This window comes from Gobio gobio, assembly GCF_949357685.1.
Source record: "Gobio gobio genome assembly, chromosome: 1".
Classification (NCBI taxonomy): domain Eukaryota; kingdom Metazoa; phylum Chordata; class Actinopteri; order Cypriniformes; family Gobionidae; genus Gobio; species Gobio gobio.
In genome coordinates, this window is record NC_137097.1 from 59,856,364 (window position 1) to 59,884,239 (window position 27,876).

At 37.5% G+C, this 27,876-nt stretch overlaps 2 protein-coding genes across 2 annotated transcripts in view; both read left to right on the top strand.

Moving 5' to 3' along the window:
* The window catches only part of gna12a (guanine nucleotide binding protein (G protein) alpha 12a), a 44,070-nt gene extending 35,270 nt beyond the window's left edge, over nucleotides 1-8,800 (top strand). Inside the window, exons 3-4 of the mRNA XM_079824321.1 lie at nucleotides 5,432-5,482; nucleotides 6,136-8,800. Of these exons, the coding sequence (XP_079680447.1) occupies nucleotides 5,432-5,482; nucleotides 6,136-6,705 (621 nt within the window). The 3' untranslated portion in view covers nucleotides 6,706-8,800. The remainder of the gene's footprint in view (nucleotides 1-5,431; nucleotides 5,483-6,135) is intronic.
* Nucleotides 8,801-12,221: 3,421 nt separating this feature from the next.
* eif3ba (eukaryotic translation initiation factor 3, subunit Ba) lies at nucleotides 12,222-26,571 on the top strand. Its single transcript, XM_079825593.1, has 19 exons — nucleotides 12,222-12,721; nucleotides 13,115-13,307; nucleotides 13,588-13,707; nucleotides 18,550-18,607; nucleotides 18,697-18,825; nucleotides 18,943-19,100; nucleotides 19,493-19,624; nucleotides 19,727-19,793; nucleotides 19,880-19,926; nucleotides 20,417-20,627; nucleotides 20,715-20,787; nucleotides 20,878-21,000; nucleotides 21,099-21,177; nucleotides 21,265-21,403; nucleotides 22,912-23,037; nucleotides 23,131-23,208; nucleotides 23,294-23,402; nucleotides 25,916-26,028; nucleotides 26,118-26,571. Exons 1-18 carry the CDS (start codon nucleotides 12,619-12,621, stop codon nucleotides 26,014-26,016), a joined length of 2,046 nt encoding a protein of 681 aa, XP_079681719.1. The 5' UTR covers nucleotides 12,222-12,618; the 3' UTR covers nucleotides 26,017-26,028; nucleotides 26,118-26,571.
* The last annotated feature ends 1,305 nt before the right edge of the window (nucleotides 26,572-27,876 follow it).

The window sequence follows — 27,876 nt, forward strand, 5'->3', positions numbered from 1 at the left end:
CACTTTCAACAAATAATGAATAGCTTTTATAAAACTGTATAAGTCCTGGTGGCCGTTGAGAGTTGCCATTGCAACAGGGAACATTCAAGCTTCTGGAGAGGACGTGTCGACATTTTGTTTTTCGTAAGTTAGATATAAAAAAAAGTTAAACAACTGCTTCAAATTGGTTAAGTAGCATTACCCACAGTCTTCTCGAATTACTTTTGTTAATATTTATACCTTTGTGATTATGGTATCTTTCCTTAATCATCTGAAATATCTATGCGTTTAGTACTAGTATGCGGAGCACATCTTGAATGCTTTCATTCTTGTTTCACCATACATCCTATGTTTTTATTAATAATTTGGGTGCATTTTATAGTTAATTTTGTGTTTTTCAAAATAAATGAATTTAATTAATTTTGATTCCGCATTCATTCACAGCTGTTGAAGCCATTGTATAGGACATAAATTAGTTTAAACTACTGCATGTCCGCCCACAGAAAAATATAAATAAATATAAAAATTACCAACACAGAACTATTGATCCACGATACTAACGTTATGAATCTGATGCGGCAGACAAACTGTGTGCGCATGGCATGTCACAAAATGATTCCGACTGAAAGTCAGCACATGTGAACACCAGATCGGTTTAGATAAAGTCTCATGTAAACAGTCCACCGAATCTTTCAATCGGAATGATTTTAATCGGAATGACAAAAAAGTGTGCATGTAAACGTGGCTACTGACCCGTCAACTGTACGGAGCGTCGTTCGCGTTTGTTCACATTCATGTTGTCACAACATTGCATTGTTAGAATACAAAAAAATGTTACCGGCCAACTGGCAAATGGCACAGTTTCATATACTCGCCAACACAGATTTTTACTCGCATTTGGCGCTTAGCGGATGTTCATTTTAAGCCCTAGGTGTAACCAATAATATTAAAAGATACAACTTTTGTTTTTAATAATGCATTAGTAAATGTTAAAATTTTAAAAGGTCTCACTGTTCTTCACTGTTCATGTTTACTAATGTAGTTAACTAATGTTAACAAATGGAACTTTATTGTAAAGTGTTACCTGACATTTTTGACATTTCCATCATGTACTCTTTCTTCACTGTGCGATGAACAGAGTGAAATTGAACTCATTATTTGTTGAAAATCTTTTTAAATGCTAAAATCTCATTTGTGTTTACATTCATTGGTAACACTTTACAATAAGGTTGTATTAGTTAACATTAGTTAATGCATTAGTTAACATGAACTAACCATGAACAACACCTCTGTTCAGCATTAGTTCATCTTTGTTAACGTTATTTCATAAAAATCCAGCTGTTCATGGTTTGTTCAGGTTAGTTCACAGTGCATTAACTGTTAGCAAGATTTGAATAATGTATTAGCTAATGTTGAAATTAACATTAACAAAGATAAATAAATGGTTTATAAGTGCAGTTCATTATTAGTTCATGTTAACTAATGTAGTTAACTAATGAACCTTATTGTAAAGTGTTACCCATTCATTTTTGCCATTCTTCCAAATTTCTTCCCAAAAAAAGTCATACAGGTTTAGAATGACATGAGGATGAGTTTTTAAAAAAAAAAACTATTCCTTTCAGCCAGCCAATCAATGTTTCTTGGGGAAAAATAGGAGCATACAGCTGTATTTCGCTTTTCTAGGCACAAGTACGTTTCCTACAGGGAGAAAAATGAAAACATTTGGTGATATGTCTGTTGTCAGTCACTGTGGAACAGTTATCCACCAACAAAGCGCAGCTGCTGGATCTGGCAGTTAAACATCACTTTAACAGGATCGCCACTCACTCCCGAGGAAGGTTTTGCTGTCAAATATAACAAAGTGTGAGGTGAAAAGAATCCCCGGACTCACCGAAGCTCTAGGAAAGCATTCATCCCTTCCACTTGTGCTCATATATGCTCTCTCCCAAGATACACTGATGCCATTTGATCGAAACAGAGACTAAGGAAATATTTATTAGTGCAAGTTTTATGTCATGTCTCTCTCAAAATGTTCAAAGTTGTTTTCTTTCAAGTCATTTCCCTTAGTTTCTTAGCGATTAGTATTTGAGTCGAGGGTCATGAGGGATGCCTTTTAATTGGATCCCATTTCTGCAGATCTGCTGTTTATTTGAAGAAGCCTGGGAAGGGAGGGGTTAAAGCCTATGAACATGGCCGTGCTCAATCATGCTTCCCCTTACTCACTGCACAAATACCCATGGGCACACTTTCCTACATTGTGCTAAAGTTGTGGCTGTGGCCTGCAAGGTCTCAGTGCAGATCTTTCCCACACTCTCCACAGGCTGTCATGTGCACGTTGAGCTCAGATCGAGTGAGGAGAGAGACCTAGAGATTTATTGGCCAATGACCTGCAGAATATACTATTGTACAGAGCAGAGACCAATCAGAGAGCTCAGATAAGGGTCAGTGGACAGCCCTTTGCTTTAGCTCTGCTCTACTGCAGCGTCTGACTACACTGCGTAGGGATGAATTTATCATAACAATATTGATATACTTTTATATAATGGTACTTTGTTTTGTCGATAACGTTACATTACAATTATTATAGAAAAGTAACTTAGTTTTGTTCGTTTTTTAGGTAGTTTTTCAAGTAGTTAAGTGTTTTTTAGATTCAGTTTAGTTTTAGTTTTCCACTGTATTTATTTTATATTTATATTATTTTTGGGCAGCCGAGATTAATGCGTAACTTATGTAATTTAACAGTGTTTAACTTGTGTTATTGCTAACTATTTTCAGATAGGTTGTAAAGGTTTAAAATGTTAACATATCCTCTTTATTTAAAAATTAAATAATTGTGTCAGTTTAATTTTAGTTTTGGAGTCATGACTATATTTTAGTTTCAGTTTATTTTAATAATGTTGTTTCAATTAATTCAGTTAACCAAAATTATTTTATTCAGTTTTCATTTTGGGCTGCTTTTGGACTTTTTATTTCAAAAGTCATGCAAGTAAAAATTACTTAATTTAGTAATAATATTAAAAATGTATAATAAAAAAGCGTTTCATACATTGCCTATCTAAAATAATTATTATAATAATTTATATAGGCCTATTTTATATATACTTTTAAAGATTTTTTTTTTGTGCAGTAGAAGAATGTTTTTATTGTGTGTGCGTATTCTAAAGAGAGAGGAGAGAATGATAAATGCCACAGGCGCTGCGATCAGATATCTATGTGATTTCCTACTTGTGTTACATTAAGCCCTAATGATGGTGTGTCATGTAGTTGTGTGTGTATGTGGTTCAGGTATACCCTACGTTATGGGGACAAAATGTGCGAAATCCTTGTCCTTGTGGGGACATTTTTTGGTCCCCATGACGAAAACAGCTTATAAATCATACTGTGATTGTTATTTGATTTGATGCGATTGTTTTTTTCTGTGATGGGTTGGTTTAGGGGAGAAAATATACAGTTTGTAACAGTATAATCATTATGTCTATGGAAAGTCCCCATAAAGTGTGTGTGTGTTGCAGGGTTTGGGTGTTGGGCTTTAGTCTGCAATAGAGGGCCAGCGCTGTTCTACTAATCCCCTGTTTTCACACACAGCTGTTTCCTGTTGGGAACATGGGCCAGGCTAGGGGCCTTTGTGAGACACACACAAACTAGAGGACACAATTTGCTTTTCCAGACAATGTTCACTGAAACGCCAAGGCCGCAGTGTCTGCCATCCAAAAGCCTGCGTGAAAACAACTTTGTCAGGAAATAATGCTCAACACAGCAATTTAGTTCATCTCTCTATTTCTTCATCCTAGGGAGTCCATTCCATTAAGAAAGAACATGTTTTTGCTGGGAAAAGTCTCCAGATATTGGGCAATAAATGGCAGTTATCAGTAGATTGCGGCTTATGAAGGCAGCAGACATAATTGATTCTTGGAAGAAGAGACCAGTGTGAACATGCCGTACTGACTCAGATCACCCTGAGCTTCAGACATCTCATCAGTCAGCTTTATTTATGGATTGGGCTCTGACCTCTGGCCTGATTCTCCTGTAGTATAGGAGTGAAAGTCTGTGCTGACTTCAAGATAAAAAGCCTGCAGTCATTCCTGTGCCTGTTCATTTGTAATATTTGGAAACGATAGGATCCATTTATTACAGTTCTCTAATGTAAACCGACCTTAATGTAATGCAGTCATGACTGTAAAATGTGTTAATGTGCACTTAACCAAATGTTGGTCCAACGTTTGAGAATGATTTTTCATCGGACTCCCTACAGCACTTTATGAAGTAACAGGAGATTATGGGCATTATGTGTAAAAGCTGCGTTTTAGAGTTGACTGAAGTTCTGCTGACGGGCAATGTGTGGTATGAGTGTCCCGAATAGTTCTCAGACAAAGATAGAAACATCCTGTTACTTTTAGACTTTCCATTCCTGAATTAGAACAGCTTTTGGGATCATGTTGCCATATTTGTTTTAATAAAAATGTTAAATGAGAGTTTTGCAAATAGAGCACTATGTGAGAATAAGAACTGTGAATGTGTTTTATATACACGTTGATTGTCCTGCTTGAGTAGAAGTAGAATAACTACACTTCTGTGGGGTCACGGAACATTTTTGAAAAAAGTCTTTAATTCTATAAGTCTGCATTTATTTGATACAGTAAAAACAGTAATATTTTGAAATATAATTACAATTTCAAATACCTGTTTTCTATTTTAATATATTTCACAATGTAATTTACTCCTGTGATAACTAAGCAACATTTTAAGTATCCATCACTCCTCTTCAATGTCACGTGATTCTTCAGAAATCATTCTGACATGTTATATGTAACAGTTCATGTTCAGGGACGAAGGAGGTGGGAATTGGCAAGCTATAAACATAAACTTTAATCATAAAATAAGCAAACAACAAAACGAAAGTAAGGGGCAGCAACCTCACGGCCAACTGTCGCTTATAAAGATAATAAAGCATCACCGTAAATGTCCCAGGCCTGTCGTCATTTCTTCCTTTATCCTTTCGGAGCTCATTCATGGGCTTGAGGCCGGTGTTTCGCGCAGGTGTCCCTCAGGTTTCCCGCAGGTTTCCCGCAGGTGTCAGGTGTCCCACTGCTCTCGGCCCCGCCCTGCTTCACGCCACACTATACAGTTATGGGTAATTTCTGTCAGGGTTTTCTATTTCATTTAATAGAAATGTAGATGTCTTTAGTGTCACTTTTGGTCCATTTAATGCATCATTGCTGAAAAAAAATGTATAATACTTAAAAAAAATTAAGTATTACTTGCCCCAAATTTTTTAATGGCACCTCCAGGTATGAATCCTTTAATTAATTATAGTGACTTTAGTAGTCGATGCTGAACTGATGTAATTAATGTAATTATTATATTTAGTTCGTATAAATGGGAATAAGCTGAAATGCTCTTGTTCTGTGCACAGAGTAAAACTCTATCGCTTTTGTGGTCTTTTGTTTTACAGAGTGAATCAGTGAAATATTTCCTGGACAACTTGGATCGGATTGGCCAACTGGTGAGTCATGATAACGCAACATTTAATAGTGCCAGTTCTTCATGATATATGACCATGCAGTGTTTTCAAAATGATATATCAGTTATATAAACAAAGATAGTCATCTGGAAAGATAGTTAGTCGTTTTTATGCAGTTTCCCAGCAGAGGTGGTGGCATTGAAGACTGGAGACACTGAAAATGAAAGTAAAATGGCCACTTTGAGATTGATATTGACCAAGGTTGCCAAGAACACAAAGTGTGCCTCAGATGAGTGATAAAAAAAAAGGCCTGGAAGTGTTTTGTGTGAGCATGGAAACCAAGGCCAAATACAAAACAGATACATGTTATAGTTTGGGTGGGATGTGGGCCCTTTGAAAACTGCTTCAAAGATCATTTTGTCTACCCGTGTGGCAGTTTTCATTAAGGATTGTGTACTGGTGACAAAAGATTGCCTGGGAATCACGGTTAAGTTTGCAAAATGTATCGTTTTTAATTTGCATGAGTGAGTACAGAAGATCCTGGTAGAATGTGAAACTTTAATAGACCTGTGCAAATAATTATCCTTTTTAATAGAAATATTTCAGATAAATTTAGCTAAAGCAAATTGTAAAAAAAATCTGTTATGTATATATATATATGGTATTGACTTTATTTGCTCAACCTGTTCTTACAGAATTATCTACCAAGTCGACAGGACATCCTGTTGGCCAGGAAGGCCACCAAGGGAATTGTGGAGCATGATTTTATCATTAAGAAGATTCCTTTTAAGATGGTAGATGTGGGCGGACAGCGCTCTCAGAGACAGAAATGGTTTCAATGCTTTGATGGCATCACCTCCATCCTCTTCATGGTGTCCTCCAGCGAGTATGACCAGGTGCTGATGGAAGACCGTCGCACTAACCGCCTGGTGGAGTCCATGAACATCTTTGAGACCATAGTCAACAACAAGCTCTTTTCCAATGTGTCCATAATCCTCTTCCTCAACAAGATGGACCTTCTGGTGGACAAGGTACGCAAAGTCAGCATTTGCAAGCACTTTTCCGACTTCCGGGGAGACCCTCACCGACTGGTGGACGTGCAGGCGTATCTCGTGCAGTGCTTCAACCGCAAACGTCGCAACCGCAGCAAGCCACTTTTCCACCACTTCACCACTGCCATTGACACTGAGAACATTCGCTTCGTCTTTCATGCCGTCAAAGATACAATTCTTCAGGAGAACCTTAAGGACATAATGTTGCAGTGACATTTACAGTTCGGTTGTTTGAGTGCCATTTTCATCCTATCGTCCCATCTGGACTTCATTTGAACATTTTTACCTTAACTGTGCAGGAGACAAAACCATTGTGCAAAATGTACTTTGCATCTTGCGTTAGCTGATCAAGTACTCCATTATATAGACCTTTACATATGAGACATGACATTCATACAAAAAAAATGGCAGGAATCTGTCATCACTCATTTTAATTTCTTCCTGTGAAACAGGAAGTTTGAAGACACCTTAGATGGTGAAAAAAACAAGAACATTTCTGGGTATTATAGTTTTTCAGTGCAGAGAAAATGAAGCAGTTTGGAGTATTTTCACCCGTTTTTCTCAAGGATAAACTCAAACAATGCACAATAACGTTACACTGGCTCATCTCCCAAATAGCATCCTAAAAATAAATAGCAAACCTGCACTGAACATCCTGCTTGGTACAAGTAGTTAATTTCATGCCATTTGACAGGTTTATTTTTTGATATAATCTAACATTTAAATCACATTTTGCTTTATCTATACTTGTGAGTTTATAGATGACATGCAAAATTCTCATTAACAACTAAGCAGGGTTTTTTGTACATAGAGTGAACGGCGGCTTTTGGACATGTTAACTGTGTCTGCTTTTATGTGTCTCTTCACGGTAAGCTACAAGCGTTGAAATATAGAGTGGGGTCAAATCACTGGTTATGCCTAACACCACTAACTTAAGATGAATAATGCATTAATGGTATTCTTTAAATGCCATTATCGCACAGCATATGTACTTTATGAGTATTCATATGATGTTAAGCCTCTCAAAATGTATACCGCCTGTGTAGTTTGTGAATCTACAAGGAGATTACAGAAGGAGGTTGTTCAGTTATACTATCAGCAGATGTAAAGATCTTCCTTGATTTCAGCCAGGCACTGAGCTTTATTCTCCAGGTTTTATTGAATGGCAGCTGTGAACAGCTGTGTGCTTTTGGCTTTAGCTGATGTGCCTGCAAGAGTCCCAGGATGCGATCCCGGACGAGTCCCCGATTTGTTGCGCCCATGTTATTATGATCTATTCTTTCGAACTACTCCATGGACGGGGTGTGAAGTGACTTCCCGGAGATCTCTGCTAATGCTGAGGAGCGTTTGTTTTTGGTGGCGGCACAATTTGATCTGTTTTCCAGACATCTGTTTTTATCATCAGAGGTAGTTGCTGACTCACAGTTTTTTCGGAGGGCGAGCGGTTTCAATTCCAATGCAGGTGTCCGCTTGTCAGAGTTTTGTTTTGTGTCGAGGGACAGCTTGAGATATGTTATCGAATAGTTTTCAAGTTTTAACAAGAGCATCAAGCCCTTTTCTTGAATTCTTTGTGTTTTATGTACTGCAGTGGACACGTTGGGCTCATTTCTGTTACAAAGCAATTAACAATGTTTCTCTGTGCCCTTAAGGCATTTAAATTCTATCCTTCCTTGTAATCACTGCAGTGCCATGTTGGCTCGCTGAAAGTTGGCAGGAAGGGATTTGATTTGAGAAATTGGACAAACCCTGAACCTTTGTCCCTGACAGTTCTTCCCAGTGGGAGCAAAACGCGTGCATTTACTGGAAGATCTCTGGCTCTTGTGCACATAAAGAAGCGGAATAGATTATTTAATTCAAGGCTGTGCTCATCCTTGTTTCCTCTTTTACGGCCATAAATCCGTTGGGAGAGTTTGAAAGATAAATAGCAGAAAAGGAACACAGACACGGACAAGTATAAAGGCAATCAGAAGCATATGGAGCGTACTTAATTTGATATAAATTATAATCAGAGAAACTATTTCCAGTTGTGATTTCAATCTACTGAAGATGATTTAACTAGGGTATTTACATCACATTTGCTGCTCTGGTGTTTCGTCCCTCTTAGGATCTCATGAGTGTCACTGTTAATATGATGTCTACTTCAACACTCCTTTCGGTGTTTTACTGTACCTCTTTCCACTTTCATATTTTGCTTCCCTAATGTTTTACATATCCAGTGATTGTAAAAAGTGTGAAATTCCAGATTAACTGCATTATGTGTGTTTTGTATATAAGAAATGTATAAATACAATAAAACTGTGGAGTTATGCTTTTTGACTTGTTCTTCGCTGCATATTGTATAACTCAATATGCACTTTAACAAATATCCTGTTATATTTATGTATTACAGAATGGCATATTAGTGCCTGTATATTTTACTACTTATAACTGTATATTATTAATATACCAATCTTATTTTTTTCCCTCTTAAAATGTATTGATAGCCACTATGATAATACAGGCTGTACAATAGAAAGCCACATTATTAATCAGATTTCATGGCCTGTCCACAAAACATAGCCAACACTCGTATATAGACAGTGGCCGAAGTCTCTCACACAAACTCTCTGACACTAAAATAACGCAATAAACATTCACTTAATAATTGAAAATGTAACAAAAAACACCATAACGTACATTACTGATATGAACATAATGTCTAAGAATATTCGTTTTATTGTTAATTCCTAGTTTATATTTGCAAAAATTATTTTAAAGTAAAATGTCTGCAGTCTTAATATTTACAGTTTTTCCTAGTATATGGTAAGGTAACTTATGGTTAGCAATTTAAAGGTTTGTACTGGACAGTATTTTTTCTGTAAACATATTTTTTTCCTGTAAAAGTACAGTGTGTATCTTATGAGTTATTGAATAGTCCAGCAGTTCTCAAATGGTTTTGCTTCACTACCCAGATTTTACATTAAACATGACCCATCGCAACCCCAAAGTAATTTATCGGAGAAAAATAAATACAAATGCTCTTAAAATCTACCATGTGACAGATTAATTTATCTCCAAATACCATAGTTTGACCGGATAACCAACTTTTAATGTCAACAACACCCTGTTTAAAATATCTTATGTCTGATCATAGGAATAGTTGCATTTCATTATTTACATTTATATGCTTATTAATGATCAGAATACATTTTTAGGTCACAATTGTTTAAGAACCACTGATATAGGCCAATAGGCCAATTATTTCGGGTCATTTATCGTTGTTTCTGCATCTTATTAGTATTGTCTTTTTTAGCTCTCTTCATGTCTTAGTTGTGTGTAAAGTTTAAATCTGCTGTTTTCCCATGTATGAAAAACCGAACTGTGTGCATTTCCTGCACATGGCTTTGGGAGCAAGTTCAAACAGAGACAAATAAACAGAGGTTATGCAAGAGTTAAGTGCCAGAGGAAGTGTTACCCCCAGCTGGGGCTTGTGCTCAGTATAAGTACCATTTTAACTTGAAGCTTAGATGCATCTTTTTCAAAACGCCACCCGTATTTGTAGCCAGCTATTTTAAGCTTTATTGTCATATAAGAGTTGCTGAGAACATGTCCTTTCCTGTGAGGGATCTAATGTTTGACTATGAACAAAGAGGTCCTATTATGGTAAGACACATCTAAACAAATATTCCCCATGTAAACCTTGACAAATCCCCTGCTCAAGAAAGAAGATAATGTCTAAGCACACAAAGTGCCTTTTCTGGGCTGACCATGGCTTATTTGTGTGAGGTAAAACTCATGACTTGTGTTATACTTACATTTCCTCCAGGCTGCCTTTCATTGCGCTTCAAAATTGAATGCTGATATTTAGTAATAAATAAGGGCAGCAGTCATTGCCAGGCTATTTAACAATATTTCAGTCTGCCCTTTATTTTAATCTGCCTGCTAGGCCTGTGTTGGTCTTTCAAATACACATCCAACAGCTGATTTTTCCCAGAATTAAGGAGTGAGAGAAAATGGCAGCTCTGACATTGGCCGGAAAGGATGTGCCTATACGGGAATTTTACTGTTAGTAATCTAATCACTGCATAAACTTTGCTAGAAGGACACCAATCATTGTGCGGGTGGCCAGAGTTTGTCCAGACAGAACAAATCATCTGACTCTTGTATGACTGGGAAATCTCTCACCAGCTGAAGAAAACCAATACGGACTGCAAACTCCTTGCAACAAGAGCGCCCCCTATTGGTTATGTGTGAAGAAGTGTTTATGTTCTTAAACGACCCCACCTTGTACTATAAATTGTACTTTAAATATAACATGATATTCAATATTACAAGAGGAAAAAGAAACAAGGGAATTCATTTTTCCCCCATAAAGATTTAACATTATGTCCAACATCAATTTCATTGTTTTTGCTCGGAAAAGAATAGTTGGCCTTTTATTTAATCATTATAATTTATTTATAAAGAAATAAATACTTTTATTTAGCAAGGATGCATTAAATAAACCAAAAGTGACAGTAAAGACATTTATTTATATTAACATTTCTATTTAAAATACTGTTCTGTTCTTTCAAGCTTTATATTAATCAAAGAATTCTTCACAGTGTGTAAAGTAAAATGAATCAAGGTTTCCACATAAATATTAAGCACTGTTTTCACCATTGATGATAATAATAAGAAATGTTTCAAATCAGCATATGCAAAGGATTTCTGAAGGATCATGTGACACTGAAGACTGGAATAATAATGCTGGGAATTCAGCTTTGACATCTCAGGAATAAATTACATTTTAAAATTTAAATTTCACTGGTAGTTTTTTTTAAAACATTTTAACAATCTTACCGACCCCAAACTTTCGAACTGTAGTGTATAAAGTGGAAGAGTTACAATTAGTTGATTTATTTAGTTCAGGTCCCTGTGAAATAATAGCTTTTAACGACATAAACCAACATTGTCAAAATTAAATTAGGAATTGATTTGAGGAGGTTAGTTTGCTCTGTCCTCCCTCTACCAAAACTATATGTATTAGAAACTTTTAAACAAGTGTATCTTTACACCCCCAAAATATGGAACAGCAGCCGTTTCATAAAGATGCGAATAATTCATTAGATGTTGAATTGTGGTTTAGGTCCACAGTTCATTTACTGGATGAAAAGAGTAGTATATCTTCCTTTATACTCCCCTGTGCGTATTCAATATATAATAATCCCCCATTGTGTTTAAAAGTTAGTTTCCTTGTGTAGCTAGGACTGCCACAGGTCATTGTCAATCAGTGTAATCAGCAGTACAACATCCAAATAAAATAGCTTCTTAAGGTTTCAGTAATGAACTAAATCATGACATAGCTAAATTGTGTATTACAGTCATGGCCTGTGGATGTATTTGAAAAATGACTCTTGTAATGTTCGCAGACGACCCGAAGATTAAAGTGTCTCATTTCTAGATCATTACCAGGCTTTACCCTTCCAGTGAATTTAAATGTTATGGTCACCTGACTGGAAAAATTGTACCATACATCCATATCACACTCATTTACCATCCATCCATCCACCAATGTCTGTATCCCTGTGGTTAAAATGTGTATATTAGTCTATACAAAATGTGGCATGCTTGACCCCTTTTATGACAAACGTGGTCTTTTCCTTTGCTTATCTCTCTAGTGAATATCCTATATTACTAGGACTAGCAAATTGGGTCCCAGTTTGACACACAGCTTTTTGCATTCTAACGTTTTTGAAGTACGCATATTCAGACGGGACTGGGAGGTAGTCACATGAACAGGAAGTTCAGAGCGATAAGCACAGGGAAAGACCATGTTTGTCATAAAAGGGGTCAAGCATGTCACATTTCATAGTAAAATATTCACATTTAGCACATTTGAACAGCATGTATAACTCATAAGGACATATACTGGTGTTCTAAAATAAAATACATTCGCAAATCCTAAATTTGTGTCGTACATGAATACTAAACGATCACTAAGAGGCTTCACCCTCTCTCCGCACACATGGTACGGTCCTTCTCTCGCTCGCAGTGGTTGGCGCCGGTTGCTTTGCACATGGCCGAGTGAGAAAAATCTCCGGATTTTTGCTGTGAAATTTACCACCGACTTTTCACCAGCCCAGACTGACAGGAATCGACCTCTAAATGCGAGATACGGAGAACATGGAGGCCGAAATGGAGTATGACGACGAAGAAGAGCCTTCGTTCAGTGATCCGGAGGATTTCGTGGATGACATCAGTGATCAGGGTAAGAGAGGCCTACGCTAACATATATAGCCCGCCTGCTAACGGGAGACGAGTCACACACTAACCCCTAAAGCTGAATATGTCAACCTGAAACTAACACGAACACCCTTCGGGTTCATTGTTTAGTAACCGTTGATGCTTCTCAACCACCCTGTTTAAAAACAAACGCCTTTTGTTCCATTTAAATCGTTCTTGTTAACGTTCAGCATGTGCGCGAGCGGGACAAAGCACCGTAGCATCAGCGTTAGGGAAATAGACGCGCGTGTCACAGCATTGAATCAGCAGCTGTTTGCTCTTGCTTTCAGACAGTTCATTGTAGTGCTGTAACATGTTACACCCATAGCATGTTTAAGATGTTGATCGGGTCTTTATTGGATGGTTTTTCCGCCTGCAGAGCTGCTGGGGGATGTGCTCAAGGATAAACCTCAGGAGGCTGACGGCATCGACTCGGTCATTGTGGTTGATAATGTCCCTCAAGTTGGACCAGATCGCCTGGAGAAACTCAGGAACGTCATCCACAAGATCTTCTCAAAGTTTGGCAAAATCACTAATGAATTCTATCCAGACGCAGACGGAAAGACTAAGGGGTAAGTTTTGGTTTGCCTGGGTGTGCTATGGGAAGTAAGTTAGGGATGCACCATCGCTGTCATTTGGCTGATTTTATAGCTGATATTACTGGTCTGTTAATGTTTGGCCTACTGTTTTAAATGGGATGTGTTTGTTTAAAATAGATACATGGATTCAGTACTTTTATAACCTATTATGCTAATACTGATGAATATGATTCTGGATATGAAAAACATGGTGGTATGGTATTGGTAAAGTCAGTCTTTGAATTATAATAATTCATGTGCTTCATCTTCACAGGTACATTTTCCTGGAGTATTCTGCACCAAGCCACGCTCTTGAAGCAGTCAAAAATGCTGATGGCTACAAGCTGGACAAGCAGCACACTTTCCGTGTCAACCTGTTCACAGACTTCGATAAGTATGTTGTCCTAAATTGTGCTCTTATTGTGACAGCATTTGTTACAATATGAAATAGTTAGACCAATAAGTATTTTTTGATGACCGTATTTTAGAGGTGGCCGATATAGATGTCACACGATTTAATTTCAAGCTGGTAAGGCCCATTCACACCATGCATAACTGCTAAATAGTAGTTTTAAAATTCGGTCTCAATTAGTTCACACAAGAATTATATGGATAACGGCACAGAAGATGTTGTTGGAAACGCTTTCAAAACAATTTTTTCTCTCCAGTTAATGAGCAATAAATCATTGATAGCCAATCAGAATCCATCATGCTTTAATGAGCTCGAGCTTTTAAAGTGGCTGCCGACAAAACTGCAGCGTGTGCTTATAATAAACAGAATCAGCAAGTTTACATCAAGGGTGCAGCACACAATTTGTCTGGCTATCACCAGACCAAGCTCAATTTAAGAGTGAACATTGGTCTGGGGAGTCTGCTATGTATTTTCTACTGCACTAGCGCCGTGATAAACAAGCATAATTCAAATGACTCTTTATGCAATTGGATAGTCCTTCAACCAATCAGACCATAAGAGGCGTGATCAACGGGCAACGACCCATCGCTTCTCTATCCGTCATCGTGTTAAACCCGCCAATAGCGTGCCAGGTGGATAAGCCAGTCTGTGATTGGTTCCTGCCTCTGTCATACTTTTGCAAACATAAGTATTCATAAATTAATATACAGGTTTTCAGCCTGAGCTGCAGGGTGAAATCAAATTGCCGGCAGACCAGGCTGGGTTTACCCAGTCTAGCACACAATATTATCTCCCTGCAATACCGAAGGCTGCACTTTTAGGAACGCCGCAGTTTCAGGACTGCATTTCTATGACTTTTTTTTTTTTTTTGACAGCACCATCTAGCCAACTGTACTCTGAACTGTACAAACTTTTTCCACCTTATTTTTAACAAAACAGCAGGCACAGCCATTTTAAACTTAATTACTTAAATTAGTTAAAATATTTCAACAGGGTTCTCAATGGGTAGGTTTAGGGCTAGGATTGGTTTGGACAATATATCAATTAAACAACTAAATCATTGATAGGGTCCTGAAAATACAGCCTCCGGGTTTTGCAGGCAGAAGCTACTCACTGCACAAGTCCTGAAAAGTGAAGCCAAAGCTTCTCGATCGCCCCCAGGTGGTTTGTCCCAGTATAGGTCATAATCCCGACCCCCTCCATGTATTCTAGGCTATGTCTACATTAATCCAGATAGATTTGAAAACGGAGTATTCGTTTCAAAACGCTCTCCGTCCACACTAGCGTTTTCCAAAAGTTTCTCATCCACACTGAAACATCAGTCCACGCCAAATTCAACTTACTACGCATGCGTAAAACCTCATAAAATCTCACTGAGATGGTACAGACATCATAAAGTTATCACACAATTCTTCTGGAAGGATCATTTTATTTAGCAAAATCTCACCATTTACTGATGCGTCCAGGTCACACTCGGTCAACCATTATTATGTTTGGTCTAAAACGCAACTCCACTCGTGTTTTGCTGCAGGACCGCAAATGCAAGTACATTTTCTGTCATCCTTGCAAGACTGTGATATGAAGTGTACAAAATAACATATTTTAGCAACTGTGTGAAAGTGAATGGCACATATCTCTGGCACAATAGTGGTATAAACATGAATACCTATTGGTGCAATATGCGTCACATGACTAAACATATGTCATTTTCAAATACCTCAGTCTTCACAGTCCACACTACGACGCGAAGACAACGTTTTCAAATTTATCCGCTTTGGAGAGCGTTTTCTAGGGCTGCCACTAACGATTTTATATCGATTAATCTATCGACTAATTTATCACAATCATTTTCAACAATTTTACTTAAAAACAGAACGGTGAGAAAAAGATGCGTTTTCAAACAAACGTGTTAGTGTGGACATGGCCCTAATGTGACGCGAGACAAACTAAACAATCAAATTACACTTCAAATATTTTTTTCCCCCAAAGATGCTTTCTGTCATTTTAGGCAGTTTTTATCACGCTGGTGTCATTTCAAGTGTTTTAGTTATTTTATGCTAAAAAAAATGGGGGTGTGACGTCATGATTGTCAGCTGAGATTGACTTCTCTGAGCGATGTATTCACTGAGGCACCAATGGGCATATTTTCGGGAGGAGATTGGAGCTTTAGCTTTACAGGGCTCCAGACTGCGACCAAATGGTCGCATTTTGCGACTAAAATTTGAGAGTGTGCGACTGAATTTTACATCCAGTCGCACATGTGCGACCAGTAAATTTGCCTGCTGTCGGTACTGGAGAAATTAAGAAAATACACGTACTATTTATTATTGATAGACGTTATATCTGGCAAATTCTATCTTTGCCAGCCGTTTCTATATGAGAGAATATTAAACCATTTGTCCGTGATGGATTTTTGCTATTCGCAATCCAGAAGAGAGAGAGAAAGCGAGCGAACTCTCTCACGTGGAGCTCCAGCGAACACAACACCACAGTCAGCTTAATGAGTGACGATGGCCGATGGCTCATTATAAAAAGTCATTATAAAAAGTGAGTGACGATGGCTCATTATAAAAAAGAAGATATGAGGTAAAACTATTCCTATAGCCGTGTTCAGTCGAGCGCGACATCCTTCCCTTCACAGCCTTGCGCTGACATTTCTCCCTAAACCTAAACTTAACGTCCGAATCAGTGTTTGTTGTAAACTGCAGACTCTAATGTTGCTAAACTGCGGGATGTGTTTGATAATAAAGAGCTATTAAATGCACATTAATCCGCGCAAGAGACTCTGTTTCCAACTTCAAGGCGGCTTATGTGTGTGTGCTGTGAAATGGACCGACTTGCACGTTATATTTTAGGCTTCGTGTGCGCGTCTAAACCATCAAATAAACAACAAATAGCCGGTGTCAAAATGACCGGATTGGAGAGTAGTTACTTTAACAGTTTTTATCTTAAATGGGCGTAAATAGTTTGGAGAAATATGATATTATTCGTTCTGCATTCGGTCTTAAAGGGGCAGCGTCTAATACACCTGCTGACGATTGAGCCATTCATTCGAATCGAACAAAAGACAAAGAGAAAATATTCACATCTCTTGAATGAATAACTTTAGCTTTTTTAAGCATTAATCTATACAATCAAAACTATGCAGTGTTATTTTACATTTCATTACTTTATTAGATTTCTTAGGTTTGTTCTTTCTAAGTAAAATTAATGTTAGCAGACCTTCCTGAAATTAAAGCAATGTTTATTTCATTTGTGTCTTTGTTTTATTGTGTATTTATTTAACATTTGTTTGCACTTTGTTTCTTTGTTCTTATGTTGTATCTTATGCATATAAAACAAAAAAATGCCTGCACACTGGTCCATTTACAATTTTTTTTTATATTTTCTATGTTCAAACATAGCTGTTTCTTTTGCTATAGATATTTTACTTTTCAGATTATAAAGGCATGTTAATTATGTTCTTAATTAGTTTTTTTTTTTTCATTAAAAAGATCTAAAAAGAACCAATAAGAATACTGTTAAAGTACCGGATCGATAAGCAGTATCGGTAAGAGTAGTAATACCGTTAAAACCTTAACGATACCCATCCCTATTAGTAATACAGTGGAAATTAGTAGATTTGATAAGCATGTTGATTTACGGTGTGCGCCCCTACATTTTCTGGTTGTGGCCCTAAAATTTTCAGTTGGGGGCCACTGTGCTCCTAGTGAGAGAAGTTAGTCTGGAGCCCTGCTTTAATTTCTATAACTGTTTATTTCACACCGACATCATGAATTGTTCTGCATTTGCGAGAGTGTGGGCGGGCTTTTGAAACCACGGCTCTACTTCCTGCTCTCTACTGCGCAGACTCCGGTCCTGCGTTTACTACTGCGCAGACTCCGGTCCTGCGTTTACTACTGTGCAGACTCGGTCACAAATCGGCGCAAGTCGGGGAAATCACGATGCCAGCTTAACATTGTGATCTCTGCAGCGATGGACGATGGCATTGTCTATCGGCCCAACCCTAATTAAAATAACCTGTCGTCCCGGATTACATGCAAACCTGTAAACCGCAATCGCAAAAGTAAATCGTGTTTACAAGACTTTTTTTTTTATAAATCAAGGTATTTCTCGTTAGTGTCATCAAAATGTTATCATTCGTGTATCTGACTCTTGAGTATTGCATTTATGTTGGTTTGTGATGCTAAATAAAGCATTCAAAATCAACATGTAATTTGCAACATGTAAACGGGAAACAAATGGATTATTGCCCTCTCATCCAGTTACAGATGCAGCAGTTTAACTGTTCCACTTCTCCTTCTGCAACACGAGATAAGACATTTTCTTGGGTCAAGAAAGAGTCAGACTCAGAGTTTGCCATTATATATTTCCTCCGATTAAATCCACAGTAAGGACTTTTTCCTATCACATATCACACATGTGCACTTCGGTAAATTGACAGATTGCAGATTACATGCCAGGCGATATCCTAGTAAGGGGCACAAATCTAGCTTTCGATCAGTTTATGCTTATAAAAGAAAAAAAGGGCTAAAGCGTTTATATGACCACATGCATTGTCAGCTTATTAGGCATAAACGGATTAAGAACGTGCATGTAAACGCACTCCTCGATATAGCACATTGGTGTAGACGATAATATGGTTATTGTTTTAGTTATCTTTATATAACATTCTTGGTGTGAACGGTCCTATACTACAATTTAATTTATATTTATTTAAAATTCCTGGAAACAAATTTCAGTAAATGCAAAATATCGACTGATATGTCGGCCTTGGAGATATTTGTCGGTCAAACACTAATCTAAAATTTCTCGTTTCTGTAGGTACATGTCAATCTGTGATGAATGGGAAGCTCCTGAGAAGCAGCAGTTTAAAGATTTTGTAAGTAGTTGTGTGTAATCCAACCCTGGCTATCATGCATGCTGAAATATGATATGCTGCTTGTTTAACATTTGGTGTTTTGATCTCAGGGAAATCTGCGTCACTGGTTGGAGGATTCTGACTGTCGTGATCAGTACAGCGTAATCTATGACTCTGGTGAAAGAACAGGCATATTTGCTAATGATGTCAAGGAGCCTATTGAAGTGGAGGAGAGAGCAGTAAGTTTAAATTGATTTTTTTTATTCTTTAGGAGCATTCACCCATTCATCTTTAAAATATAACCATGTGGCTGTGCATACTGTATGCAGTATCTTTTTGTTGCACTTTTCTTGTAGCGCTGGACCGAGACATACGTGCGCTGGTCTCCAAAAGGCACCTACCTGGCCACATTCCATCAGAGAGGCATTGCTCTTTGGGGTGGTGAGAAGTTCAAGCAGATCCAGAGGTTTAGTCATCAGGGGGTCCAGCTCATTGATTTCTCTCCCTGTGAGAGGTATGCCATATACCCGTGTAGAAATGCGTTCTTGTATATAAAATAAAATACAATTTAATGAGATTAAGTGAATAATTGTGTACTCAATTCATAAAAATGAAAAGCATAATTCATTATATGATGATAAATATTGTTACAATAATTATTACTATATTTATTGTATAGAGATTTTGGAACTAACACCTGGAAAATAGCTCTTGTTAAATATGCACTTGCATGATTCAGTTTATGGTAATAATTTCAGAGTAGCCAAATAATGGCAGTTGAATCATTCAATCACTACTTCATTTATTTTTAAAGACATTTTTCAACGTGTTATGCATTACATGTGAATTCAGGTTTTCTTTTTCATGCTATTAAACACATTTTTTTTATTTAATTCGTGTTTGCAGATACGTTGTCACGTTCAGCCCTCTAATGGACACTAAAGATGACCCGCAGGCGATTATTATCTGGGATGTTCTCACGGGACAGAAGAAAAGAGGCTTTCACTGTGAAAGTTCTGCCCACTGGCCAATTTTCAAGTAAGTGTGGTTTGAGTTGATTTTCATGGCGTGTGTTACTAATTTGATTATAGTCGATCTGGAATACACGCAATTACTTAATCTAAAACTTGTTCTGCTCAGGTGGAGTCCAGATGGGAAGTTCTTTGCCCGGATGACACAGGACACACTGAGCATCTATGAGACTCCTGTAAGTATCTTGTTTCAGAGATACAAGGTTGGAAAATCATCAGGTTACATTTTTTAATTAACAAATCAACTTTTCTCCTTTTGTAGTCGATGGGTCTTTTGGACAAGAAGAGTTTGAAGATAAACGGAATTAAGTGAGTAAAATAAAACGATTGAAAACATAAATACACACTACCGTTCAAAAGTTTGGAGTTAAAAGTATGAATTTTCAATACTTTTGAAAGAATTTCGTAAGATCACCAAGTTTGCGATTTATTTGATCAAAATGCAGTCAAAACTGTAATATTGTAAAATATTAGAAATGAAAATAAACAGTTTTTTTTTTTTTTTACAACAATTGTATTTTGTTTTAAAATGTCATTTATTCCTGACCTTAGCAGCCATTACTTCAGTGTCACATGATTCTTCAGAAATCATTCTAATATATTGATTATATCGGATCTGCTTCTCAAGAAACAAGTATAAAGTATTAATTTCTTTAAAAATAAAAAAGCACCATCCTTAAACTTTTAAATGGTTGTGTATATTTACAAAATATAAAAATCACTGTTCATTACTCTGTATTATTTATATGCTTGATGTGCGTGTTTTTGAAAATATATGTTATGTATTTTATGTCCATAGGGATTTCTCCTGGTCACCTGGTGATAACATCATTGCATTCTGGGTTCCTGAGGATAAGGACATCCCAGCAAGGGTCACGCTCATGCAGCTTCCATCAAGGAACGAGATCAGAGTCCGCAACCTGTTTAATGTTGTGGACTGTAAACTTCACTGGCAGAAAAATGGAGACTATCTCTGCGTGAAGGTGGACCGCACACCCAAAGGAACGCAGGTATAAAAGCTGCCTTGAATTTGCTCTACCAGGTTAAACTTAAACATTTCCTTTTCAAGGATTTGCTCCATTCTTTTTGTACTTCAGGGTGTCGTCACCAACTTTGAGATCTTCCGAATGAGAGAGAAGCAGGTTCCTGTGGATGTGGTGGAGATGAAAGGTAAAGAAAGAATTGTGCTGCTGTTTGTTTCTTGTTTCTGACTGTCTTTTATACCTACTCTTGGTTCTGATTTCTCTACCCATCTTACAGAGGGCATCATTGCTTTTGCTTGGGAACCAAATGGCAGCAAGTTTGCTGTGCTACATGGTGAATCTCCCAGAATCAGTGTGTCATTCTACCATGTGAAGAACAATGGCAAAATTGACTTAATAAGTGAGTTCATGTTGCAAATGCATTTATCTTGACAAATAGTTTTAAGATTTGTGCATGATCTGAATATTAACCCAAAAACATTAACCCATTTATTTCAGAAATGTTTGACAAGCAACAGGCAAACAGCATCTTCTGGAGTCCACAGGGGCAGTTTTTGGTCTTGGCTGGGTTGAGGAGGTCTGTACTCAAAACAATGTGTTGTTTTTGTATGCATTTACTTTTAGGGTGGGTCATTTGTATAATTTCACATGTTTCGTTCTGTAGCATGAATGGAGCCCTTGCTTTTGTGGACACGTCAGACTGCACCATGATGAACATCGCAGAGCATTACATGGCCTCAGATGTGGAATGGGACCCCACTGGACGATACGTTGTGACATCTGTCTCCTGGTGGAGTCACAAGGTGATTTAACGGATTCAAATACAAAAATAACCACATTTAAACAATATGTAATATTATGTGATGTTTGTTCTAAAGTTAGAAAGAATCAAATAATACTGAAAAAGTGTCCATAAAACAATTCAACTGCACAACCGTTTTCATCATTAAAGGGTTAGTTCACCCAAAAATTAAAATTCTGTCATTAATTACTCACCCTCATGTCGTTCGACACCCGTAAGACCTCCGTTCATATTCGGAACACAAATGAAGATATTTTTGTTGAAAGCTGATGGCTGAGAAAGGCTTCAGATAGGCCTACATTGGCATTCAGTACATTTACACTCCCAAGACGCATAAAAGGCACTTAAAACGTTGTTACAAAGTCCATCTCACCACAGTGACTCTACAATAATTTTATGATGCGACGACAATAGTTTTTGTGCGCAAAAAAAAATCAAAATAACCCCTTTATCCAACTTGTTATTGTCTTCCGTGTGTGCCTCCACGACGCATGCGCGAGAATATGACGCAGATCCGGCGTTCAGACACATGACCCAGAAGCGATTTGTTTACAAGCAGAGGAAGACGCGCGTATCTAAGCTGTTGAATTCTACATTGATCGTGCTTTAGGTCTCGCCGTAATTCTCAAAATCGGGCTAAAGTGTGCATTTCATGGATTCCCGAACGCTGGCGCTACATCATATTCTCGCACTTGAGGGTGAGTAATTAATGACAGAATTTTCATTTTTGGGTGAACTAACCCTTTAATAATAAGAAATGTTTCTTGAGCATCAAATCAGGATATTAGAATAATTTCTGAAGGATCATGTGACAGGATGCTGAAAATTCAGCTTTGATCACAGGAATAAATTAGTTTAAAAGATATTCAAATAGAAAAGCTATTTTAATCACAATTTCACAATAATTCAGTTTTTACTCTATTTGATCAAATAAATGCAGCCTTGGTGAGCATAAGAGACTTCAAAATCATTTAAAATATATATATATATATTACAACATTTGAATTAAAATAATGTAAATGGACTGTAACAATCATGACATTTAAACATTTGTTTTGGTGTTTGTCACATTGTTCTAATCGCTTGAGATGCTACTAATATTAATGTCCTCTCAGCCTTGTCTGCAAACGTCCTGCAGTTCTCTACTAATGCAGCTAGTCTGTCAACAAATTGATTTATTTTAAAATATACCACGGCGAGATGGTGGTCCAGTGGGTTAAACCATGTAACTGATGCGCAGAAGGTTGCTGGTTCGATCCCAGCGGTCACCATCAGTGTGTCCTTGAGCAAGGCACTTTACTCCATGTTGCTCCAGGGGGATTGTCCCTGTAATAAGGGCACTGTAAGTCGCTTTGGATAAAAGCGTCTGCCAAAAAAAAAAAAAAAAAAAATGACGTGTTCTATTGTGTTACATACCTTTTCTTTGTCTGAAGTTTTACATCAGCATCTGATGTGTTTGGATTGGAAATGCATCTCAGATGTTTTTTGTATTGAATGTTTTTGATTTAGGTGGACAACGCCTTCTGGCTGTGGACATTCCAGGGCCGTCTGCTGCAGAAGACCAACAAGGAGCGCTTCTGCCAGCTGCTGTGGAGGCCCCGTCCACCCTCTCTCCTGACTCAAGAGGAAATAAAGGTAAGATGGCTTCAGATACAGGGTCACTCTCATTATTCTGTCAGCTCCCTTCAGAGTGAACTCTAATCCCACCTCTCTTTTTGAAACCCACAGCTCATAAAGAAGGACTTGAAGAAATACTCCAAGATCTTTGAACAGAAAGATCGTCTCAGTCAGTCTAAGGCATCAAAGGTATGAGATTGATTGATTTTTTTCTTCTAGGATGCACAGTATTTACATGTGGATCAAATTTAGATGAGTGCCTCGTGCTTTACAGGAACTGGTGGACAAGAGACGTGCCATGATGGAGGAGTATCGCAAATACCGTGAGCAAGCCAGTGACACGTACCAGGAGCAGAGACCTCTCCGCCTTGAACTCCGAGGAGGTAACTAATGCAGAGAACAGCTCTTGAGTTTTATTAGCCACTTTTCCACTGTCGAGCCTGGGCTAACAACGGGGCAGTAGCCTTTAGTAACACATATAAATATATTTTTGCCTCATATGGAGATCAGAAACCCCATCCGATCGCAGATATTTCAAATACCCGCTGGTAGAGTTCAACCGATTGATCGTTTTCCATGCTGTAACAATCAGTCATCTGCAAAAATCCATAGAGATAGTTTTTCTGGGTTGCGTCCGTTGCTGGAGCGACTGAGAAGGGTCCACTGTCATTATACAGTATGTGTACTTTGTGTAGATATTTAAATTTAAATCAGATAATTTTATTTCTAATAAAGTTAAGCACTGTTTTATGTTGTCAAAGGTTTTGGCACTTACTGTGTGAATACAAAAAAAACCTCAAGGACATTATTCAAAAAGGTTAAATGGTCCTGAACAAAACGATCACACTTGTGTTGTTCATGGTCAAAAACGGCCGCATTGAAAATTAATGGGAGACCAATTTCATCTATTGGAAGCGTTGGGTACAAAACAATTCTTACTGAAAGCTCATTTTTTGAGATGTCAACCTCAAATTTGGAATACAGCTAATTTAGATTTATGGCTTTGATTTTCTCACGGAGTAAAACGTGTTTTGGAAATATATTTCATATAAAAATTAAAAAATTTTCATAAGAATAAATGCATAATTTTATATATTTTTTCCAAGTTCACTTTTTCCACTTTAGCAGTAATCTGCCAAGTGTCGTCTTTATAAAGAGACCAAACTCCAAAGCATTCAAGGTTTACGACAGTTTAAATTGGAAATTTGAAAAAAAAAGGGAATAAATCAGTCCTTCCAGAAAAATGCGGCTTTTTTTTTGTGATTGTTGCGGGCAAAAATCCTTGATTATGCGGCACGTTTTCTTAAAAAATGCAATGAAAAATGCGGGATATTTATGCAATTTTATGCAATAAAATTGCGGGAACTTGCAAAAACTGCGGTTTGATGAGAGAGAAAAAAAGCACTACATCACAGAAAGTGCTGGAATATTTAAGTTCTCATCTTGTTTTATTGAAGACCTTAATAATGGCTCAAATTTACAAAACATTTCGTCAATCAAGTTCTGTAGCTTTACAAAAGGAATATGCTACAACTTCTGAAAAAAATTAATAAATAACTTCCTGTTTTACAGATGTCGCTATACAAAACAGACATTTGAGTGCTTCCAATGCACAAAGTGCAATTTCTTAAAGGGTTAGTTCACCCAAAAATGAAAATTCTGTCATTAATGACTTCCCTTTCTGTTGTTGGACACAAATTAAGATATTTTAGTTGAATTCCGATGGCTCTGAAAGGCCTCCATTGGCACAATGTACACTCTCAAGACCCATAAAAGGTAGCCTACTAAAGACGTCGTTACAAAGTCCATCTCACTACAGTGGTTCTACAATAACTTTATGAAGCGACGATAATAGTTATTGTGTGCAAAAAAAACTAAATAACGACTTATATAGTGATGACTGATTTCAAAACAGCATCATGATGCTATGAATCATCGAGTCGATTCATGATTCGGATCGCGTGTCAAACTGCTGAAATACGTGACTTTGGCGATCCAACCCGCTGAATCGACTCATTGATTCATAACGCTTCAAACCGCTGAATCAACTAATTGATTCATAACGCTTCAAACCGCTGAATCGACTCATTGATTCATAACGCTTCAAAGCTTCATGATGCTGTGTTTTGAAATCAGTCAGCACACAGGGAAACTGCTTTGCTCTTTTGCTGTTATTTTTGTTGGCCAATGGGAGTTTGTGCTTCATCATGGTTTCACCGGTATCTATGGTTTCTCCACGGGGTTTGAAGCTTTTCGATGGCGTTCGCGTCGGGTAATCACGTCACTTCAAAACGTTCCCATGGCAATAGGCGGAAATGGCGGCTCTTGTGTGAAGTAAACGAAAAATTTTCAACTTTCTGCTAATATATATGACTTTTTTTTGCAACGAAAATGCGGGGATTATGAAATCATGATAGCCCCGCATATTTTGCACGCGGAAATAGGCAATTTATGTGGCGAAAGTGCGGCGTATTTGAAAAAATGCGGCCCCTGCATGAATATGCGGACTTTGGCTGATTATGCGTTAAATCACGCGATCGCATAATCGCGTTTTTCTGGAGGGACTGATAAATGGATTATAACTACTGCATAAATATAATTTGTCGTAATTCTCTGCATTCTAAATATCCAATTCTCAGGGGGGGGGTTTTATCCTTTTTTATGCAATATCCCAAAATGTGCACAAAAATAGGTGGATGGAAACATAGCTAGTGGTAAATTACCAAATTACATCAGGTGACAGAATGGAGAAAAAAAATAAAACCTTGGGAGAAACCAGGCTCAGTCTGTGACAGTTAATTGTCAACAAAGATGTATTGTGACTGCTGAACCTGGAGGTTGAGTTTGGGATAAACACTATATTCTAGTCATCACTGGACTTTCTGATCTTTTCTAGGTGTGGACACTGATGAGCTAGAAAGCAACATCGATGATTGGGAGGAAGAGACCATTGAGTTTTTCATCAATGAAGAAATTATTCCCATCGGAGATCTGTAATTCTAACAGCAGGTACTGTATGTGCATTGATATTACTCCGATATGGTCTTACTCTATAATACCTTGGCACAGTCGTAATTATGTTGTTCTCTTATTTTCAGTATCCGTTTTTTAGTGGAGGAGAGTGGACTAGCAAATTGAGAGATCCCCCTATACGAGTATTCCTTGTTGTCATCAGTCAAGTGCCTTTTAATACTGGTCGCTGCAGAAGGAGAATTTGGTGCCACTGTTGCCGCTGCTTTTTAACAATATCATCCAGCTCTGGGAGAAGCTGCCCTGCCATCATTCAAGCTTGCTCTTGGTGGATCTGATCGTAACGTGTTCTTGTTCCTGTCTTTGGTTGATCTACTGCATCAAAAGGGTGTCACCATGGCACATGCCATAAACTGTTTTTACATCATCTCACCGAAGGAAAACTTTTTGTTTCCTAAGATTTTCCAAAAGGCAAACTGGTACTCTAGTGTGCGAAAATGGCACTACAGTGGTCTGTATCCTCCTCCCTTCAGATTACCTGATATTAAATGCACATGGGAATAAAGTTTAACTGAAATTGAAGTCTTTGATGTTTTTCTCTATTATTGAAGCAAAAGCACATGATGAAACCTTTGCTAGTTCTACCTTACTGAACTTGTATTTTGAAGAATAATGTTTTTGTGCAGTAACAATACCTGGGATTTGGGGAAATGTTGGAGTTAATATAAAGGAATGATCAATTCGGTATTATGTGGCATTCAGTTTGTCTTTCAACCTAGTTTTTACTTCTTTTTTTTTTACTTTACTTTTTTAATGGGTCTATGTATTTCACTTAGTTTTTAGCTTTTTATTCTCTTGATTAAGTTTAATACTTTAATTTAAAATCTGTAAGAAGTCAATTTAATCCTGATTAATTGAATAGCATAATATGTTTTTCGTTTAAGAAATAGTGCAACATCTGATTGAATATATTTAAAAAAAATGTGTGTAAAGTTACATCCATACACTTTATATATATATATATATACACCCACACACACACACACACACACACACACAAATAGCTGTTTCTACCCAATAAAATATTTTAGAGCTAGGCATAACTTGAAAAATATGTTCATTATATTGACTTACATAGTCACCCCCCCCCCCCCCCCCCCCCCCCCCCATACAATGGAAGTCATTGGTATCCATCAACTATTTGGTTACCCACATTCTTCAAAATATCTTGTGTTCAGCAGACGAAAAAAATTCATACAGGTTTCGAACAATTTGAGTAAATGATCATCTGATCATTTAATCATATTAACCATTATATGTTCCACGTTGTAGAGAGCGGTACATAAAATGTATTACCATTCTGATACATCGACTTGTATTCGAGCCTGTATAATTCACTCCTCAACTTCTGAATCAGTTTCCGTTTAAAAATATGGCAGCATTAGGCCAATATTATCTGCCTGCAATACCTGAGCCTGCACTTTTAGGACCGCCTCAATTTCAGGACTGCATTTCTAGGACCCTATTTTTTTTTGTTTTTGTGACAGTGCCATCTAGACAACTGTACTCCAAGTAATTTTAGTGACCAAAGATGAGTTTTAAGAGAAAAATGATTGACTACACGGGGACTTTAATTAGAGAACATCTTTTTGATGGTGCTGGCTAATACCAAGACTAGGGTTGCCACCTTCAGTGTGGCAAAATAAGGGACACCCCTAAAAAACAATTGCATTAAGGACAGAAATAAAGAATACATCATGAAATGATTATTTCAACATTGGCAACTTGACAGCTTGACAACCCTGTATGAGTTTCTTTGTTCTGCTGAACACAAAAGAAGATATTTTGAAGAAAGTTTGTTACCAGGCTGCTTTGGGGCACCATTAA

What these genes read in the sequence shown, in the direction of transcription:
- eif3ba (XM_079825593.1), top strand. Translation starts at nt 12,619, where the DNA reads ATGCGAGATACGGAGAACATGGAGGCCGAAATGGAGTATGACGACGAA. An exon ending in GCAGACGGAAAGACTAAGGG is followed by an intron (nt 13,308 to 13,587) that starts GTAAGTTTTGGT and finishes TCATCTTCACAG; the next exon opens with GTACATTTTCCTGGAGTATT. An exon ending in GCACACCCAAAGGAACGCAG is followed by an intron (nt 20,628 to 20,714) that starts GTATAAAAGCTG and finishes TTTGTACTTCAG; the next exon opens with GGTGTCGTCACCAACTTTGA.